Raw genomic sequence first — 22,115 nt, 5'->3', positions numbered from 1 at the left:
GTGAGGCATGGCATAGGGCAGACTTCAGTGCCTACCTGTGAGACAAGCACACTAACTTTAAAGCTTTACTCACCTGGAGAGAGAGAGAGAAGCCATTCTTTCCAACCAGGGCTGGCATCTACTGTACCAAGAAACTATGCACAAACTGTAGAGATGGCCTGGAGATTAAAAGCACTGGTTGTTCTTCCAAAGGACTTGGGTTTAATTCCCAGAACCCACATGAGAGCTCGCAAACATCTGTAAGCTCAGTTCTAGGGATCCCTCCCCCTCTTCTGGTCTGTGGGTACCAGGAACACACAGAGTGCACCTACATACAGACAGGCAGAATACCCACATACATAAAAGTTTAATTTAACGAAAGGAAACAATGTATCCATTATTTATGATTGATATGTGTTTAACAAAAGGAAACAATGTATCCATCATTTACGATTGATATCGTGCAAGCTTATGACGGGTGCTGGTGCTGAATGTTCTCCTCTGCGCCCCCCCACACACCTAATGCCCCCCAATATGCCATCACCAAACAAACATTTTGAAGCTCCTTATTCCCATGGGGTTCTTTACAACTCTGGCACCTGGTAACTGCTTCCCTCCTACTTGATATCTTGTGGCTGCTTTTGCCCCTCCTACTGCAGTTGATGGAGAAAGCAGGGACAGTGGAAGTGAGTCAAAACCTCCTAGCCAGTTCACAGAAAGTAGAGGCGGCTTCCCACAAAGAAACCTGGGCTAGAGAGAAGGCAGCTGGTGGTGACCAAAGGAGGACTCACTGTATACTGTTTAGGTTCTGTTATAGTAGACCCACTGCCCTGTGGCCAGCAGTAAATTCATCAAGCCCTGGTATGGAGCCACAATTTGGGGTGTCCTTCCATAGAATTCACCTTCATTCCACGCAGCCTGTCTACCATTCAACCAAGCTCCAAGAACGGCAAATAGGTAGAACCAGGCTCATCCTAAGGAAGTGCACACTGGGCAGGGAGAAGTATGTCTTCCAGGGGAATCTCACTCAGCAGGCACAAACAGAGGGGTAAAGGGATGTCTCCTCAATAAACCTAAGCACCTTCCCTTTTATAGGAGCACAGCCATAACTCCTTACACCAAGCCCCAGTCAGAGATGGGAGCAAACACACAGAGAGGCTTTGAACTGAGGAGAGAAGCAAAGGAGCGTGGGAAGGGTCACTTCTTTTATTATCCCAAAATGCAAAGTATTGAAGGCACTTGCAATAACATGAGAGAGGAAAAAAAGCAGGAAGCAGAACCCCACCTGGTCATTACCCAGCCTGGAGAAAAAGAAAAGCTCTCGGGCCAGGTCTGACGTCAGCCCGGTGTCCACTACAGAAGGTAAAATTCCATTCTACAGACAATTAGGAAATTAAGAGCACGGGGCAAGGGACAAGGACCAGCAGTCACGAGTTAGTGGTTCTTCAAGGAACACATTTGGCAGTGAGGACACCTTTCAGGGCCCCTGCTGGAAGAGGTCTCGGTACATCTCGATGAGCCGGGCGGCCTCGCGCTGGCCAGAGAGCAGAGCACCGTGGGTGGTGGAGTAGTACTTGCGGTGTGTGGCCTCCCCGGAGAAGAGCACCTGCATGGGCTAAGTGGGAGGAAGGGGAAGTGAGCGTGGAGAAGCAGCAGAGGCAGCGGGCTCCCTGTCAGCCCCGGAACCCCCACTCTTGCCAGGCAGACATGAGTGAATAGAACACAGGTACTCTGTTTCCATGGGGTGAAGGATCATCCACCCACCTGGCCACTTTCCCTTCCCTTCCCCATACACCCATGCCTCAGTTCCTTCTGTCCCAAGGCTGTCAGAAGTCCTGGCTCTATAGTCCCAAAGGATCCATTCACCTCTTAGTAATAGTCTAACCCTCCTCAGCCTTTTCTTAGAGAGATTTATACCACCTGCTTCTGAGGCCAGCTGCAAAGATGAAATGAAACTATGCATGTAAGCACTTAGAATCTGGAAGAATGTAAACAAAGTTAGGTGGTAATTTAACAAACCTTTATGGAGCCCCTACTAGGGTCCAGGGATTGTTCTGGGCACTTGGATGGTAAAAGGTGACCAGGCTGCTGCTTTGTGGAGCTTCTATGCTGGTGGGGAAGCCAGACACGAAACCCAGTTACTAAACAGTGTGATAATGGGTGTTTGGGTGAGGGGCTTGAGAGCCCAGAAAAGAGGTTCAGTGTCTGGGAAATCCCGCAAGCTTCCCAGAGAACAGGACCTTTGCACCACTTCTTAAAGGATGCTGGGTGAGTCAGCAGACAAAGGAGCTCAGCCAGAGGGGAAGGCCAGCACACTGAAGACAGTGAAACTCTGGGCTAGCCAGCGCTCAAACTCAAGAAAGCACATGGCCTGGCGGATCTAAGGTGGGTTCAGTTTCTTGCACATCAAACTCATGTATGGGCTTTCTAAAAGGACTTCCTCCAGTGTTGAACCCACCAAGTCTAGACTAAGAACATGCATCCCTAACCAGCTGCTGGGCTAGGGAAGAGGAGGGGCTGGGGCTCAGCACAGGCTGCTGCCCACTCGCACACTCACTCGCTACTCCCCTTCCTTCTTAATCAAGCCTTAGTTCTTTTACTGTGTGTTTTGAAACAGGGTCAGGAGCCCACAGAGATCCACCGGCCTCTACCACTTGGGTGCTGGGATTAAAACTGCACGACCACGTTCAGCTCCAGTCCTAGTTCTAAACTGGTTCCAAAGTTATTCAAAGTAATAAGAATGCCATGGCTCAGCCTCTCTGTCCACAATGTATAATCATGTGACTGGATTCTAGCCAATGAGCTCCAGGTGTACTGCCGTCTCAGCTCTGAGAATCTCCTCTCTGGTCCGTGTGGTTTTTCCTTGCTATTGCCGAAGATGTAAGTGCCACTGTTCTTACTGCCCTCTTGGGTCACAAGTGACTACTGAACATGGAGGCCAGGAGCTAACGAGACGTGTTCCTCTACCACCGCCCTCAGATTTTTGTCAATTTTTTTTTTTTTTTTTTGCTTTGCTTTGCTTCTGTCACAGGCAAGGGAGCCCCTCTGTAGGGAGATACCCTCTCTAAGCACAGCTAGACAGACACCTTCATGGACAGAAATCTCCTTCATCAATAACTCCAAAGAATTAATTTAAAAATAATTGCTTACGTTTTAGCATTTAATGTGTGTTCACAGTTAATGAACAAAATTTACAATGGGAGCATATTTCTGCCTGTTTTTAACAGAGTGTGTGTGTGTGTATGTGTGCACGCGCACCATCATGTTCATACAGAAATCAGGACAGCTAGCAGGAATCAATAACTCTCTCCTCCTATCTTTTGCATGGATCCTAGGGACTGAACCCAGATCAGTCATCAGAGTCGGCAGTGAGCCCCCTTACCCACCAAACCATCTTGCTAGCCTCAGGTTTATTTTCGTCTTAGAGTACAGTTCACCTAATTTGGGGCAGGGCAGTATTCTCAAGTTTTTCTTTGCCTTAAGACAGTGTCTATGTATCTCAGGCTCACCTTAAACTATGGTATAACTCTGCACCTCTGATCCTCTCCCCTCTACTCCTAGGGCTAGAATTACAGGCGTACACTACTACGCAGGGTTTCTGAGGTGCTGGGCATTGTACCCAGGGCTTCAGACATGTCAGGCAAGTACTTACCAGCTAAGATACAACCCCAATCCCTCACATTTATTCTCTAAACACATCAAGGAAATAACTGCACTGCTGTCCCAACAGACTCTGTACTGCATAACCCGACGTGGGGACCATTAGCACATGTGGCTTTTGAACTTGAAATGTAAGTAGTGCAACCAAGGAACCAAAATTTTAATGTATTAATTTTAATTCTGTTTAATTAATTCAATCTAGCTGTGGCTGAAGGCTTATTGTCCAGCACAGCAAACAATGATTCATGTTTCAGAGATTCAAGAAAATATTAATTTTCTACTTTTTTCTTCCAGATGTTAAGTGTTGTCTTGTTTTTCTCTTTCACCATGGGAGCCAACCCCATCATTCCTCACCATGGTGCCCTTAGTGAACACTACCCCAGCCCTCCTCCCCTGGACCAGACACATGCAAAAAGCCCCCTCCCAGGCCTCTCCTCAGCATTCCCTGCCCACTCACCGCCGTCTTGGAGCTCTCTGTGTAGGGCAGGGGCTTGGCTAGCTTCTCCACATCCGCCCCACTTGAGCCCACCTGTGTGTAGGAATAGGAACCCCGGAAGTATGGGTTGCTGCCCCAGGCTGAGCGCAGGATTCGCCTAGGTTTTGGTATATTGGGGTTCCCTGTTGGGGAGTCAGAAGAACCAAGAAAAGGGAGCATAAGAAATGGCTACACAGGGAAGGCACCCCAAAACAGACAATCCTCTTAACTCCTGGGCTCCAAGACAGTCAAGCAGCCAGGAGGTAGCGTAAAAGATGGGGAGGAATGTGGGGGGCTGGACTCAAGCTGTATTTCCATTCATCACTTTGTAGTGATCCCCAGAAAACAAACATTATATACCTCAAGGCCTTGGTTTCCTTAAAGTATCACTGGGGGGCGGGGGGTGCCTCAGTGGTAGGTTAGCACTCACGGGGCCCTGGGGTTGAGTCCAGGCAGGATTCAAAACTATTTCAGATAATCATGCTTCCCTTTCTATTATGGGCTCTCCTGCAACCGTGGGCAAAAAAAAGAGTCAAAGATGCTGTGTATGATAGCATATGCTTATAGTCCCACCACTCAGAAGGCTGAACGAGGCAGGAGCATCTTGCATTCAAAGCAAGTAGGTATAATCCAGTGAGTTCCAGGCCAGCCTGGGCTACACATGAAACCCTATCTAAAAAAAAAAAAATCGGAATAAAACAATTCTACCTCTGAATAGGATACTAGGTAACAGGAAATGGACAGCTATGGTGATGGTGACACTTGAGCCTTTTTTACCATGAAGCCCTTAGTGAAAAGAGCAATCATTTTGAGTCATTCGAACTACAAAATGAATGTGCCAGCAGAGGGAGCAGAGGCTAAATAAACAAGGTTCTCTGCAGTGGCTCTCCCAGTAGGCACAGCTACCTCAGTGCCACAATCTGGAAAGGGTAAAACTGCTACAGATCTGGGAGCTGAGAAAGTAGCCAAGCCCCAGTGAGCCGCATGGACACGTGGCCCCAAGCCCCAGTGAGCCGCATGGACATGTGGCCCCAAGCCCTACTGAACGGCATGCACACGGGGCCCACCTGTGAACTGTCGAAGCATCTCTGTGCAGATCTCAGCTACAGCCTCGTCATCGCATCTCTCCATGACAAGAGCCTCCTCCCCACAGATCCAGCCACTCAGCACATGGCCATAGCGCTCTGGCGGGTAAAGGACATCGAAGCCACAGATCTTGCGGTACCAGAGCTCAGGTGGGTAGGTGAGGGTACAGCTCTCTGCCTCATCCTCCCACACGAACTGCAGGCTGTTGCACTCGGGGCCCCAAAAGGGCTCCTCAAATTCAAGGAAGATCTTGTCAGTGGTACCAATGCCCAGGCGGTGGATGGCGGCCACCTTCTCCGTGGGCAGGCATGGCCTAAAGAAACTGGTGTACTGCCTCTTGAGCACGCCCAGCGAAACGGTCACAATCACGTGGTCCGCTGGGATCACCTCGCAATCCTCGCACTCCACGACTACAGGCCACGGCTCATCCTCGTCCCACCTCCCCTGCTGGGGATTCTCTCCACTCTGGCCACCCTCCCCAGTGTCGTGATTGTGATCACCCTCACCACGGGGCTCGATCTCAGGACCCCGGGGGTGAGCCGAGGCCTGGTCCCAGTGGATGCAACGGACCGGCTTCCCCAACTGGATGACATGTGGAGGAATGCCCTCAGCCAGCAGCTCCACAACTCGCATGAAGCCCGAGGGGATGATGTGATGGGCGCCTGGGATCTCCGTCCATTCTCCAAAGGCGCTCAGGGACACCTCATCTATGCTGTGGGAGCTGCTCTCACAGCTCTCCACCTGAGGGAAGACCCAGAGAAGCCAGGTGAGGCAGGCTAGGCCATGCAAGGAACAAGAGCTCTGAGCAGCAGGGCACTTTGGACAGAGACTCCCCCAGAATTCATCTTTTTCACTCTGGCATCTATACTCCACAGCAAAGATACCTTCAGGTACTGCTGGATCATGGCGAGCTTCAGGCGCTTGGTGGCCTCTGTGTCGTCAGGGTCATCCCTGATGCGATTCCGCACCTTCTCCCGGGTGAACACCCCGACGCTGTTCTGACTCTCGGCATTGACTGGTTTACCATGCCGGAAGAACTCCTGGGTCAAGTTATAGACCTGACAAAGAGACCCAGAGACTTATCATCCTCTACTGAGGGCCCAACTGGAAAGCTACCTGTCCCCTGATGTCCCTGGTGCAGCTGTGGCTTCTGCATGAAGTGGAGCAAGGTACCTGCTCTAGTCAGCCAGCTCCTCACCTCCAAACAGTAAGAGAGGTGTGATGGACCTCAAGCTTTCTTTGGGGGGGCCCTTCCTAAAACAAACTGAAAACATCTGGGACTTTGTGGGCTCTGCACATATCTGCAAGCCCCACTCCCATCCCCTGGAGAATCTGATCTGCACACATTCACCTTTTCCAAGAAGCAGATGCAGAAAGCTTATCCCCTATAGACATCCTCTCTGCACTACTCAGATCCATAAAGAGCCCCTTCGTTTGGTGTGGAGTACATGGAAGGGAGAGAGACAAGAGCAACACAGAAGAAGCATCGCTGGGAGGCTCCAGCAGGCCAAGAAACAGAAACTACTTGGCAGGTACTCTTCAGCCAAAATACCAACCCACTCCTTATCCACAGTGACCCTCGGTCCCTTGAAACAGGGTCCTTCTGCCTCCTCTGCCAGCCCCTCCCATAATCCTCCCATGCTACCCCCAAACACTGAACAAGTCTACACCCAGACAGGCCCTAGCATTCACTCAACATGCATTTGTGGGTTCCACACCCATAATGTATTAAGCAAGAGAAAGTCCCAAGCCTTGCCCATGCTCAAGTCGATGAGACATTCTAATAAGATTTCAACATGATACACTGTGACAGGAAAGAAATCAGGTAAGGTGAGGTCAACCAAGACAATCCTAACTCATTAGGATATAGCAACAGTGGCAAAGACAGGGAGAAGAAAGGGTTACAAGCAGAAGAAACTGCACAAAGATGGAGGGTGAGGTGGTCAGGAAACTTGAAATGAGTTGGTTTGGGGATGAGGCCACAGCAGAATACTGTAAGAAATGAATGGCCTTGGGAAGGTAGGCAGGTGCCAGGGCAGGAAGGCTAGCCACTATGCCAAGGCCCTGACACCATGTGAGAATGGGAGAGCGGCATGAGCCCCTCCCACTGCTGTCACTTCTGGGACTAGAGCGGACAGCTTCTCAGCTGATAGCCTGTGGCTGATCACTTGTAGCCAGGCTGATTAGCCGTTATCTCCTTCCTTAAACAGTCTCTATTTGGTCAGCACGCATCCATGGGAAAGATGTCTGCTCTGCACAGCAGCCCCAGGAAAAGCTGTGGGGCCAGAGTGAAAGGCAGCCGGCTACAGTACCACACACCACCCCCGCTGTTCCACAGGACAGAAGCCTCCACATGAGACCGGCACATGAAGTAAAGATGCCTCTGCAGCATAAATTATAGAGAAGGAGATGAGTGAAACTGTTAGCTTGTCCTGCCTACAATCACAAGATGCTGGGTGGTCAGCAATAGCTGGAGCCTCAGCAGACTCCTCCTGTACGATCACTGCCAGGAACTCAAGCTGGGGACTCTCCTTCTCCTCCCTGGTTTCCCCCATAAGATAAGCAACATAGTAACCATTGAAGACCATAGGTTCCTACAGAGGAGTAACAAATGTAGCCATCACCAACTAGGACTATCATGTGGATACAGTCTCCTCCCAGACATGAAAGGAGGGTGTGGGGCACAGGCCTATGACCACTACACCAATTCTTAAATACTTTTCATTGGGATTACAATCCTTGGAACACTTGGAAGTAAACACAGCCATGTACATTTTACAGATGGGAAAACTGGGGGTCCAGGAGGTCCTACAGCTTAAGTGTTCAATAGTCTCTGTCTAAGGCTAGGGATACAGTTCAGCAGTACAGCACGAGTCTAGCACAGACAAGACCCTGGACTCAGTCAGCACTGAGAGAAAACAAACCAGCCAGGACAGGGAAAATGGCCCAGCAAGTAAAGCACTTCCTGCTTAAGCCTGAGGACCTCAGTTCAGATCCCCAGCACATACCGCAAACCTAGCCCTGGGCTAGGAGTCAGGCAGAGCCAAAGGGTTCGCCCACCAGCTGTTCCAGCCGGGACACTGAGCTTCAAAACCACTAAGAGACTTTGCCTCGAAATGTAACGTGGAACAACGTTGTCCTCTGATCTACACACACACACACACACACACACACACACACACACACACACACACAAACACACACACCCATAGGAATGGCCCTTCAGAGCCATCTTTGTTGGAAACATTTATATAAAGATACCTTTAGGCATGGCTTCACCTGGCAACTTAGAATGGTCGCCAGTATTGACCAAAAGCCACACAAGGAAATCTTGGCCGATATTTCTTCCTTCAGATACTAGGCAGTACTGCAGTTGCATAACTACCTTGTCCATTTTATTTTCCACAGCCCCCTCTCTTGCTTTTCAGAAGTGAAACTGACCAACAGGAAGTAGAACAAGTCATAGCCACTGAGGGTCATTCTCAGGAAGTAGCCACATAGCCAGGCATGGTGGCACACATCTGCAGTCCCAGCACTTGGAAGGTGAAGAAAAAAATAATCAGGACTTCAAGGCCAGCCTTGGCTACATAGCAAATTTAAAGCCAGGATGAGCTATAATGAGACCTATCTAAAAAAAAAAATAATAAAAAAATAAAAACCTAAGTATTTATGCTTAAAGCACTTTCAGGTGTCAGCATGTAGGCCAGTAAGGTCTACTTTGAAGAACGCAGGTTACTATCTGCCCTTTGTATGTGAGTAAAAACATGGAACTGCACTCACATAACTTGCTGGTCCATAGAGAGAACACGGTGTGCACGTCCTCCACAGACCAGGGAGCGCCACGAAGCAGGAGACTGGCGAGTGTACAATGAGTGCTTAGCGGTCCATTTACTGACCGGGAGTGGGGTCGTCACAACAGTGAGACCTGCCATTTTTTACCCATCACTTCAGTGCAATTTGCAGTGCTGCTGAGAGATACTAAGAACGCTGATTTTTTTTTTTTTAATCTTGGATGCTTCAATGATGCACAGAATTGCACTTCTATCTAAAATAGATTGCAATACTAACCAATGTAATACGAGTAATCAGTACTCCGTGGCTGGACTCTCACTATAGCAACCACTAGATACCTGTAGCCATTCAGAATTTAATACTAGTTCCTGCATAGTTTCACTAGCTACAGTTCAACTACTCAAACACTGTGAGGAGCTAGGAGTTACCGTACTAAACGGTGCAGATCTGAAACATCTCCATCAGTACAAAAGGGTCTCCTGAACGATGCTGGTTACATGTAATTCCAAAAATATTATTAGAATGCCAATAGATATGTTATTAACTAAATAAGTAAATGAATTAACTAAACAAATTAACTAAATTAACAAATTATCTAAAATAACCACCAGGGAATTGAGACTCTATTGCTGTAAACTAGGAGCAACTAGAAAATGTTTCAGTATCTATAAAAACAAAAACAAAAAAACATAGTGACAACAATTACCACAACCCAAACACTTAGTAGAGTCTAGCAAATGACATTCATGGCCTTTCTGAGGAAATCAGTGTTTTGCCTAACTCAGCACGTCCACGCATCCCCCACACTGTCCTGATGCTCACTCAGCACGTCCACAAGTCCCCACACTATCCTGATGCTCAGCACATCCATGCATCCCCACACTGTCCTGATGCTCACTCAGAACATCCACGAGTCCCCACACTGTCCTGACGGCCCCCTTACCTCGTTGTATAAATCGCTGAATTCCTCAACCACGTCCTTGGGGATGCGGCAGCCACGGTTGGTAAGGTAGCAGGCCACGCCATTCTTGGAGTAAAGGCTGATGCGGCCCACACTGCGCTCCCCATCTGTTGTCTCTTCCAAAAGGCCATTGGCTTCTGCTAGTTGATAGATAGGATTCCCATGGGATCCATGGATCCAGGTGGCTCCCAGCTCAAAGGTGGTGTCTCCTGGTGGTGACAACAGACCCTTAGAGGGGCAGAGGTTTCTTTAGAAAAGGACAGGACTGCCTCCCTTTCTTCTCTAAGAGGAACCCATCCATACAGACTCAACAGGGAAGGAAGGGGTTGGCAGCTCTCTCTGAGGAACAGCCAAAGCCCACAGAAGAACACCTGACAGCAGATGAAATGACCATCAGGGAGAAGCACTGGCCAGAGTGACTCTTGTGCCACAGTGTCACCTCGTGTCATCAGTTAGAAGCTTCTCCTTTCCTAGTCTTACCTTCTTCTAAGACAATACTACACAGCAGACCCTCAACTCCCTCCCACTCAAGAGACATACTGAGGATATTCCATACCATCTATTCTAGCACCTTAACAGCCCATGGCTCTCGAGTCCAAGCCTTCCTCCCAAATACAAGATGCCCACTTCCAACACTTCTAGGACAGAAGAGGGGGCCACTCCAATATAGAACATTTTCCCAGGATGGAGGAATATAATCCCAATCTCCAGGTGATCCTTTCACCCCGTGGGGCTGACCCTGAGATTCTATCAAGGAGGGCTAAGGAGCACTCCTGGATCCAAGAGATAAGTGGCCTCAAAAATTCATCCTGCCCTCTCATCCCCAGACAAAGCAGCAACGGAAGCAGATCTGAGGTCACTGCCTCTGCCCTCAGCCTCAGTTTCTTCTTCAGATGTCATAAAGCTATGAGGCAGTGTTCCCTGCCTAGCTTCCAGAGAGGTTAAAATAGTGCAGAGAGCAGAGAAACAATGTGTTTGTTTTTGCAGGCCAGGCTCAAGATGGTAAACTTCCTGTTAAATTTACAATAATCTCTCATACCTTATGTACACGCCCCTTGACAAAAATAGCTGTGTCATGCCTCCCACTGAGAGGCAGGGTCTGCCCCCTGAATTTGGGTTAAACTTGTGACTTGCTCTGACTAGCAGAATGTAGTAAAAGTTATATTTGCAGCTTCAGAGCCTAGGGCTCGAGGGGCCTATTAGTCTTCCTATTGTTGATATAAAGCACCATGACCATAAACAACTTGGGAAGGAAAGGGTCTGTTTCGGCTTTCACGTCCACCTCATAGTTCATCACTGAGGGAAGTCAGGGAATGAACCCAAACATGGCAGAAACCTGGAGAGAGAAGCTGATGCAGAAGCCATGGAGGGGTGCTGCTTACGGGCTTGCTCCCCATGCTTGCTCAGCCTGCACCCAGGATCACCCGCACAGGGTGATGTCACCCACAGTGAGCTGAGCTCTTCCACATCAATCATCAGTCAAGATGCACCACGGGCCATTTTAGTGGGGGTAGTTTCAAAACTGAATTCCCTCTTCCAAAATGACTCAAGCTTGTATCAAGCTGACAAAAAACTAGCCAGCACTCTCAAAGTAACAACTATGGAAAGAAACAGAGATTCACCTTGCTAACAACATGAGCTCAGACCAAACCCTACACTTCCTACCAGACAAGAGGGTTAGGCCATTTAGAGATCCTAACCAACTTGAGTGACATTTCCATGTGACCCTGAAATGCAGGAATCAAGGCAAACCCAGCAAGAGACTCACTTACCCTACCTGAGTCCTGTCCACACTTCCTTCCCACAGATCTTTATAAGCTCTTATATCTGGAGTGGCTTGTTCTGTAGCAGGAGCTGTCTGACACAGTCTAAAGACAGTAGTAGCATTGTCCCTCACCCCAAGAAGTAGGCATGTCCTCTTTATCTGCATGCCTTCCCTTTCTTGGATTGTTTCTAATTAAACCACTAGTTACTAAAAATAGCCCTGTGACATGAATGTGCCTACAACAAAACACAGCCTCATGCTGCAGCTAGAAGAGAACAATTGCCTGGTGTCTCTGAAAGAGGCAGGCATGCCCAGGCCCCCATGTGTAGGAAAAGTAAGCAGACTGAAGGACCAAAAACAGAAAGCCCAGGACCCTGCCCACAGGGCTGCCTGCTGGCCGGAGAGGGTACCTCCAGAGCCTCAGGCATCTGTTCTACATTGAGCTCCCAATAGGAGCAGAGGGAGAACAGTAATATTCTTATTATTGTTATTGCTATTATCATCAGTTTGTTTTTACCCAATGCTGCACATGTATGTAGTACAGTACCAGCCACTCTCTCCTCCCTCACATACATGACTACTCATCTTGCTTTGTGACCCACTGAGGTTGACCAGGACTCTCTGGTGTGGCCACGGTGTCAGAGCTATCTATGGGAAGCTGGTGGGCTCAGCAGTGGGAATGACTAAACACAGTGGTCTCCCTCTCTCCCAGAGTCTATTAACAGCTAATAGTTGAGAGGGAAAACAGCCACTGGAGAAGGAACTGAACCCCCCTCCCCCTGGCACAGCATGGAGCTCCAAGGCACATAGAGAGACTGGGCAGGGCTAAAGCAAGGAGACGCCTTTTCTGTCTCTAGATGCTCCTCAGCTGTGAGACGAGGTGGAGATCAGGGTTTACCAGGAGTCGGGAGGACCAGAATAAGGCCACCACCAGGAGTTGGGAGGACCAGCATATGGCCACCACCAAGGGTACTTCTCCCGCTCACGGCCGTCTCGGCCACACCTGTATTCCCAAGGGCTCCAGGCACCACCTCATGCCTACTCACCTCCTAGCAAGTGGTATCCTCAGAGCTGGCTCTGGACCCCTGCTCTCACTTCTGACAGGGACATGGCCATCATGCCATGCTGCAGCATGTCCATTGACACACTGGGTTCTGAGGCCTGCCTGTCTGCACACAACACAGGTGCCCTGACCAGCATGTTCTCCCCTCTCTCTTCACATTCGTTATTCCACACAGCCTAGTCACTCCCTCTTCTCTGCCTGGCAAGCTTCCCATCTGGTCGTCTGACACCCTGTGCCTTCCCTGCATGGTCTCAGTTGTCAGCTGCCTCAGGGACTGGGCCACCTATCTCCCCATCTTCTATTTCTACATCAAACTCTGAATAGCTCATCAAGCCCAAAGAATCATAAATGGGACTGCTGTTCCCAGAGGCTGCCAGCCAATCAACAATGAGCAAAGAGCCCTGGGGCTCCTTGGCTGCCCCAGCCTTGTGAGAACTTTGGACAGCACTTTCATTCTTACTGCCAAGAGTCACCCAAGTTTGTGCCTGAAAAAGAGAAACAAAACCTCATATGCACCTTCCAGGAATGATTCTAAAGAAAGACTCTTACTGTGGTCAATAGCTCTACACTTAGAGAGAGTGTCTCTTTGATGCCCACCTATTGCCAACTTGACCACCTGTGTAAGCAAGTAAGTACGTACGTACACAGGCTGTGTACAAAAACACAAAATCCTCTAGAGGAGCAACTGTGGTGGCTCACACTTGGTATTTCAGTACTTGGGAGGCAAAGAACTGGAGTTCCAAGGCCCACCTGTCCTGAAAACTGACCCCTGTCTCAAAACAGAAGACACAAAAAACACGAGGACCTCAGTTAGGTCCCCTATAACCCACGTAAAAACCCCATACCTATAATCAGTAGAAACAGGGGGACCCTTAGGGCTTACTGGGCAGCCAACCTAGCAGAAATTTTTAGTTCCAGGCTCACTGAGACACAGAGACCCTGTCTCAAAAAAAAAAAAAAAAAGTTAGAATGCAATTGAGGGAGATAATCAATGTGGACCTCTAGCCTTTAAACACACACACATACACATTCATATACACACAAACACACACATATCACACACACACTCATACACACTCTCACACACACTCACACATAGACACACTCACACACACACACACACGTTCACACATAGCACACATACACTCATACACACTCACACACTCACAAACATATACACACTCACTTACACACATATACACACATAGCACACATACACACATACAAATACACACAGATACACATGCAGTCACACAGACACACATGCACACACACATACACACAGACACACATTCACACATAGCACATACACACTCTTACACACTCACAGACATACACTCATACACACATACACACACACATAGCACATACATACACACATACAAACACACACAGAGATACACACGCACTCACATAGACACACATCCACACACTCACACATAACGCACACACTCATAACACTCACATACACACATACACATACTCACTCACACATAGCACACACACATACATACGCATGCATACACACACAGAGGGTCAAATCTCTCACATGCACCAGGTCACTGCATGTTTTCTCACTGGGTCATCTTCATACTCCCAACCCACTCGACCCACTGCTGGCCAGAACACCCCACACACACTGTGGCCGTCAGAACCCTCATCTCCAGCTCCATTTCAGGAAATATCTCTATGCTCTAGAACCCTAGCAACATCTTCCCATCCCATGGGTAAGTCTCTTCTCTGGCTGCAACAAGGACCGATCTTTACAGACAACCCTAAGACACACATCACCCACAGGGAAGCCTAAAATCCCCCTTCCACTCTAATAACCCTAGTTCCTGTTGTCTGTCCTCAGTTATGATAGACTAACTCATACTAAAAACTAATGACTAATCAGAACTTATACAATGCCCCCTCCTTCTTGTGACTTTAAAATGAGTACCCACAGTTTACTTAGACAGTATGTCCTCCCAACAAACATTGTCAGCCCCAACTCTAACACCAAGACAGCATTCTCCAAAGTGGGATGTCAGTGCAAGGGCCTGCGGAAGCTTCCGGAAAGCGCCCAGGCAGGTGCATGAGCAAACACTTATCCCAAGGAAAGGTTACATTAGTAAGACTCAGGCAGGACCAGAGGAACAAAAGGTGGCCTAGAGAGGTAGCTGGGCCCGAGTGATGCTTACCAAGCCTCACACTCTGCACACGGCCCCCAATGTGGCTGGAAGCCTCAAGCACAGTGACATCTGTGAAGCCCTGCTCCAGAAGGGCTCTAGCTGCAGCCAGGCCAGCCAAGCCAGCACCGATCACCACCACACGAGGTTGTCCCCTTCTCCGTAGGCCACGACTGAGAGGGTCATCCGCACTGTCGCCACTGGATTCACAACTTTGCATGCCGTCCGTGCTCACCTTCTAGGAGCCTGTGAGGAGAGAGGGGGTTGGGGGTCAGCTCACCTGACCCAAGGGGTCACTGCAAGCTGCCCCCACTCCCTAAAGATCAAAAAGATCAAGAAGAAACAACCTCTAAATGCAGAAAGGGAGATGGGAAGGGGCAGCGAGATATGAGAGCCAGGGAGAGAGCATGTGTTTTAGGGCCTACTAACAGGTAAGAGGTGGGATCCATCAAGTCTACCCTCAAACCTCTTAGGCTTTGCCTGTTCCTCACCCACAGGCCTAAAGTATGGACAAGAGGTGACCTGAGAAGAGATGACCAAACAGGCCAAAGTCAGGAGACTTACCCTGATGCCTTGCTCAACCCTGCATAGCTGCCCTCTGTGACAACTCCAGGCTGCTTACACAGACATCAGGATATTCACACATACCAGAGTTACTTGCACAGGCTCCAGAATGTTCACAGCAGCTCAGGACACTTGTACACACAGCACTGGGCTCTGTCCCTGACTCTTACCTGGCACTTCTGCCCCTTCCAGCTTTCTCCTCTCTCCCTGCCTTTCAGCTGGCTTTCTGAGTATCAGTGAGGTGGCAATGTGGTGGGAAGGACAGTCTTCACCTCCCCGTTCCTCCAGAAAGAGCCAGTATCCAACAAGCCTTGCTATTCTGGGTAGGTCATTTCTCCATCCACCCAGGCCCCCAGTCACCACAAAACAGCAATGAACCCAGGAAACACTGGATAGTGATGACCCGTGGCACCAGAGACCAGACATCAAATTGACAGTTATACGCTGCCAGCTTGCTTAGAGACGCCAGACTTGGGCAGCTGGTAATGTAGGGCAAGAAGGTGGCCCAGGGCTGGAATACACTGCTCCTCTAGTCCAAGAATGGTCAGAATGCTTTGAAATTCAGCTCCTGTCCTATCCCTTTTATTCCCTTGACTCAGCAACGTAAAAGACCAGTTGTCTCAACTAAGGTTTGAGTCACAGATGCTGCAGTATTTAATAGCACCAAGATCGAATGAGGAAATAAAGATGGACAGAAGCTGCTAGACCACAAGCCAAGAAGCAAATAAAAACCCGTCACCCACACCCATGAAGCAAGCGTGGCCTTTCCCAGCCTCCACACAGCAATCCACTTTTAAAAATCAGGCACATCCCACCAAATAGACATGTCAAAGACATTTATCGCTTTATCACACTAACCAAATCTGGAAACAACCCAAAAGCCCACCAATGAGAACCGATGCTCAAACTGTGTAGTACTCGCATCCCAATGCAAAACTCAGCAACTACAGAAACAAGCAGCTGTGCTCCAACAGCAGCACAGATGCACCTATGAACGTGACTGAGCCACAGGCCAGACGCCGAGCTGCACATACTGTGTGGCTCCATTCACACGAAGTTCTGAGAAAGGCAAACAACCTGTTGAGGACAGAGATTAAGGGAAAGGGGACATGAATGAGAATAGTAGGGGGAGCTTGCTGCAGGGGAGGGAGCAGAGCTACCTGGGTCTGAATGGAGGTTACACAGCATGTCAAGACATGTCCACTTCCCTCCGAGGTTTCCATTTTCCCCAGTACAGTGTCCTCTAACACTTGCAGGTTTAGCGAAGTAGGTACTTTTTTTTCCCTAAATATGCTCAGGCTAAGAGGCTGCTTCTCCCCCAACTTATTCCATGTGATGTATGGGCCTAGACAGATAAGCTTCCTCCCCTAGTGAGCCTCCTACTCCACTCCCAGACTCAACTAGCCAAGTCAGGCTAGAACATGCGTGCTAGACTACAAGCAGATGGCGCTAGAGACCCAGAATCCTTCGGGGCAATCCAGGCTTTGCTGGAGAGGCCACTAATAGGTGGGCGCCAGCCTTTCCTGCCTCCTCCTCCCCCTCCTCCTCCACTACCCTCTCCCCCTTCTTTTAGGCCCCCACCCTCTAAGGAACATGCCAAGCAGGGCTTCTGAAGTCTCTCCCTCCCTTCTCCTCTGTCTAGGTTCCTGTGCACTAAATTTAGAGGTGAGGATGTGGCGGATTGCACGCGCTGGCAGGGTCAGTGGTGATGCCACCGGAAGTCTGCCAGCCACCGCCAACGCTGTGAGAAGCTAGCAAACACACCAGAGTGCTGTGGAGGGCCTGCGTCAGCTGCAATGACGCCAGGGTGCCCATGCACCAGGTGAGACCTGACACCGCTGCGCTGCGTGCCGAGCCCATACTCTGGACAAGTGGGGATTCCCCTTGATAGCACCCTGGCCCCAGAGACGCTCCAACAGCCTCACTTTTGCAATAAAGGGGTGGGAAGGCGGCAGTGTTTGTAAAGCTTAAAAGTGGAGCCAGGTCTTGAAATGCTACTATGTAAAGCAGGTGTAACAGGGACTGAACTGGAGTTCTCACACTGACTGCGGCCAAATACACCTGTAATTCCAGTACTGGGAAGGCTAAAGCAGGAAGATCATGAGGTTCAAGCTAACCTGGGCTACATTGAAAGACATTACCTAAAAAAAGAAAAACAAAACCTGGGGGGGGGGGTCTTGCTTATCACAGGATCCCTGACACTACCTTCTAAAAGCCAGAAGAGATTACCTGACCTTTCTTCCCCTAGGCATGACTATACACTGCTGTTGACAGTCAAATAGGGTTATTATAAGACTATCAGCATTTAAGGACCTGACACATGCAGGAACTGTAGATATGACAGGATTCTGAAAAGGACCATACGCCACCATATAGATGACTGCAGAAAGACCCCTCCATTCCCAACACCAAATCTCAGAGACCCTGGACAAGGGTATCAGATGCAAACAGCACAGGACCTGCGAGGGCCCTAACCCACTGACCTTCCCAGCTAACTCTACAGCATTAGTCTTCCATGAGTCTTGTCCCAAACCAGCTCCATCCACCCCTGTTGCCCACAAGAAGCCAGAGGCCACACAGAGCCACAGATGGCAGAGGATGTCTATCATGGCCATCTTGCCACCCTGTGTCCATACACCATGAGGCCCAACTGAAAAATCAGAGAAGACATATCCAGAAAGCCTGCTATGCCAGGCTCAATCAACCTCTGCTGTTAGTTTTAATCACTTTCCCCACTTGGTTTTTTTTAAGGGGTGGGGGTTATAGAGGGGGAGAATGTAGAGGGAGGAAGGGAGGGAGGGAAGGAGGGAGGGAGGGAGGGAGGGAGGGAGGGAGGGAAACTGTCTTATTGAGGAAGAATTTAAATGGTCCTTGGTGCATGCCTGTCCCCTTTTCGCCTTGATCTGTATGCACAGGAGAAACAGAACGCCCTGTACTAGCCCACAGATAAAGGAATGAAGAAAAAGTGCTGGCTCAGCCAGGCAGTGAAGGGGGAGGAGGGGAGCTGAGGCAGCTCAGAACAATAGACACTTGCCTTCTTGCTCTGGCCTCCATGGTAAACTGGGGCGGGAAGGGGGGTGTCTAGGGCTTCCTGCCCAGCATCCATGTCCCCAAGCAGGCCAAGCCCCAAAGTTTCAAGAAATCGGGTCAGTCAGAGCATGAGTACCTGTCTACAAATTACCCACTGCTTCCTGACAGCACTTTCCCAGCACAGGCCTCAGCTTCCCGATGTCAACCCCTCCTTCACACCTGATGCTGTTGAGCCCCTCCCAGAAATGCCAGAACTCAGCTGAGGTAGCACACATCTTCCTGCTCTCACCCCATCCACAGCCCCAGGGTCAAAGTTGTGGGTGTCCTTAGGAGAAGATCCCCTTTATCCACTAGGCCAACCCAACAATGTCGCCTCTACCCCCAATGTCCTCAGGGACAGACCCTTCAGCTCCCACTCTCTGAATCTCACCTGAACCCAGTCTCATTCACCATCCTCTAGACCAGTGGTTCTCAACCTTCCTAATGCTATGACACTTCAATACAGTTCCTCGTGTTGTAGTGACACCACCACCACCACCAGCAGCATAAAAGTACTTCTTTGCTACTTCATAACTGTAATTTTGCTACTGTTATGAATCATAATGTAAATATTTGTGTTTTCTGATGGTCTTAAGTGACCCCTATGAAAGGGTCATTCAACCCCAAAGGGGTTGCGACCCATAGACTGAGAACCACTTCTCTAAAAGATAACTATGGCTGGACCTCATTTAATATGACCACAAGTCAACTCAGCAATTTGTTGAGTATCTACTCTACAACAAGCATAGGAATGCTCTTTATCCTCTGGCTTTGCAGATGTCCCTTCTCACAAGATACTCCCCACCACACACACCATAAATCCCAAGCTCCACCAAAGCCTTGGGCTTTTCCTGACCACCTAATGACCACAGGCAAGCATTCACTTTCCTTACCATGCATCAAAGAAGCCGCCTCTGGGTTCTGACCACACAAGTCCTCATTGGGACTTAAGAGCTGTGCCGTCATTTGCAGCTGTGGACTGTAGGCCCCACATACTGGCTCTTAAGTACAACAACTACCTACTGGTCCCCAGGACATGGGTATCTCACTCAGGGATCCGTTACTGTCTTGTGTCTCAGAACTGAGGCTGCAACTTCCCGGTCACTGAGCAAGACTGGATTCCAGGCTAAACTGGTACTTCTCCAGCAAGTGAGCATGGCCACAGCCTGAGAGACACTACCGTGCAGCTCAGCAGCCCCAGACAGTGTAGATGCCCCTTCCTCATCAACTGGGATGATCTTCCACTCATTCACAGGTCACTATGTCCTCAACTGTGATAACTGCTGCAGCTATACCACCAGCAACAATCTCCCACGCCTTTCAAAGACGCAAAACAGTCTTCCCATCCTGGACCCTCTAAACATGCAGTTTTTGGTTTTCTTCTGTGTGTTTGTATTCCCTCGGGCGCCTGAGATGATGTGCTCCTCAGGTCACCCAGTCTGGATTTCCTCACTGCTGCCTGCAGAAGACTACGGCTCCAAGGTCGCCAGCCCCCTCCTCACTTCACCTCCTTTAGCATCCAGGATCACACCAGCTGAAACCTTCCAAACTAGGTCATTCCTTCTAACCAGCACCCCTCCTCACCCTGAAGCCCTATGCTTACTCGTGAGAGACCTACCCAGGACACGGGCGCCCTCAGCTACAGTAGACAGAGTATCTGCACCCCCCTTCCACCAACCCTGTGAGCTTCACGAGTCTCTCCAACAGGTAGGACTAACGGCCAGCTTCATCTTCCTTATAGGGATGCTCTTTCCAAGGTTCTAGCAGGAGGGAAGGGAGAAGGAAGGAAGCTGGGGCTGATCCAGGGGGGAATCTTTGGACTTCCTGGCAGGTCTGCTGAGGGTTTAGAATCTTGAGACCCCCTAGACAATGAAAATATTCTTTTAAGGTAAAAAAAGAAAGAAGGGGAAAAACACTCCCAGAAATCCCACACCAGCTGCCTCGCTGCGCTGGCAAACAAAGGGGCTCTGTGTCTGTGCAGGGCTCCTCCCACCCTCCAGTCTGAGGCAGGCCGCCCCAGCCTCCCAGCCAGACCCTTCCCAGCCTTCTGGCCCAGGCCAGAATGAGTACAAGGCATAGCACCACCAAACCAGAAGGGCCATGCCAATGGACAGGAATAGAGTTGTGAACACAGTGGGCAGAAAAGGGCAGCCCAGCTAGGCTTAGACTTCCTCTAGGCCTCATTTGACCAACACTTCTGAACTCACCCCAAGAATATCAAATATGCTCCCACCTCCTGGGGTTACATATCTCAGCCCCGCCTGACACCAAGCCAGTCTTCAAGATTCTCTATCTGTAATATAGAGGCAAGTCCACCTGCCTGTGGACTTCTGGGTGAATTAAGACAGCACAGGAGAGAAATGTGGCCACTAAGAACTATCGCGCAAAGGGAGCGTGAGGAAGGAGGGTTCCCAGAGGGCCATCACAGAGGTTGGAGTCACCCTTCCACATCCCAAAGCTCCACTACATGTAAAATAACCCAAAACGTTGAGCTCAGAATCCAGCATCAGCCTTGGCCCCAATGCAAACAGGATCTTGACCTTGGGGGTCAAGCAAATACCAACAACTTGACTCCCAGCCCAATCCTGACTAGGTCAGAGCCCCTCAAACCTGACTCTGCCTGACCACCCTACCCAGAATCCATAGCCATTAGGCAACTCCAAGTTCACAACAGGGAAACGGGTACCTCATTTCACAGTCAGCAGTGGCCCTGATGCTGACTAAAGCCCTAACTTCCTCCTGGTGCCTGGCTTCTCTCCAAGCACTGAGCCTCTGTTGTGCACATCTTCCCCCAAAATGAAGTTCTGAAAAGGACAGCTTTAAAAGCTTCTTGTAAACCTATTTCAGAAGAAGGAAGAGCCAGGCACCCATAGCAGCTTTGACTGGCAGCGGAGGAGATGGAGTGTACATACCTCCTTTATGGAAGTAGTAGGCAGGAGTGGGAGGTGCCCTGGGGGGGGGGTATCACCCTGCGCCAGACTCAATTTCCTACTATACTGCAAAATAGAACAGGCATAAGGTACTCTCATAGTTCCCTGGCAGGGTAAGTCCAATAGGAAGCCCACCTGTGGAATCACCAAGAAAAGATAGTTCTCACTCACTTATAATCACAAAGAGCCCCTTCCACCACAGTTGACAGGTATGTCCTGAGGTGTGGTCACCAGCTTTTCAATAACAGTAATTTGAATTTCTACCACTTACTGGATGGGTGACAGATTAGCTGACTTTTCGGCTTTGCTAACTTGACACAAGCTAGAGTCATCTGTAAAAGAAGACCTCACCTGAGTGGGGGGTAAGGGGGAAGCCTTCATCAAACTGCCTGTGGGCAAGTCTGTAAGGCATTTTCCTGACTAATGATGTAGAAAGGTCAAGTCCATTGTGGGTGGTACCACCACTGTGCGGGTGGTCCTGGGTTCTATAAGAAAGCAGTCTGGCCAGGCGTGGTGGCACACGCCTTTAATCCCAGCACTCGGGAGGCAGAGGCAGGTGGATTTCTGAGTTCGAGGCCAGCCTGGTCTACAAAGTGAGTT

General features: G+C 49.5%; 1 protein-coding gene across 3 annotated transcripts in view; it reads right to left on the bottom strand.

The window, feature by feature from the left end:
• Positions 1 to 1,153: 1,153 nt before the first annotated feature.
• Smox (spermine oxidase) overlaps positions 1,154 to 22,115 on the bottom strand; it is a 34,243-nt gene continuing 13,281 nt past the window's right edge. The window contains exons 2-8 of one of the 3 annotated variants that reach the window (XM_021184579.1): positions 14,965 to 15,198; positions 9,936 to 10,162; positions 6,085 to 6,258; positions 5,182 to 5,941; positions 4,097 to 4,257; positions 1,999 to 2,088; positions 1,154 to 1,594 (exon numbers count right to left, since the gene is read on the bottom strand). In XM_021184579.1, coding sequence (XP_021040238.1) covers positions 1,457 to 1,594; positions 1,999 to 2,088; positions 4,097 to 4,257; positions 5,182 to 5,941; positions 6,085 to 6,258; positions 9,936 to 10,162; positions 14,965 to 15,172 — 1,758 coding nt within the window. In that variant the 5' untranslated portion in view covers positions 15,173 to 15,198 and the 3' untranslated portion in view covers positions 1,154 to 1,456. The remainder of the gene's footprint in view (positions 1,595 to 1,998; positions 2,089 to 4,096; positions 4,258 to 5,181; positions 5,942 to 6,084; positions 6,259 to 9,935; positions 10,163 to 14,964; positions 15,199 to 22,115) is intronic. The other 2 variants (XM_021184582.2, XM_021184583.2) reach the window with 2 other exon arrangements.

The sequence above is a fragment of the Mus caroli genome, chromosome 2 (assembly GCF_900094665.2).
Source record: "Mus caroli chromosome 2, CAROLI_EIJ_v1.1, whole genome shotgun sequence".
NCBI classification, from domain to species: domain Eukaryota; kingdom Metazoa; phylum Chordata; class Mammalia; order Rodentia; family Muridae; genus Mus; species Mus caroli.
The sequence above is the reverse complement of the archived record's forward strand: the minus strand, read 5'-3'. Positions and strand labels throughout refer to the sequence as shown.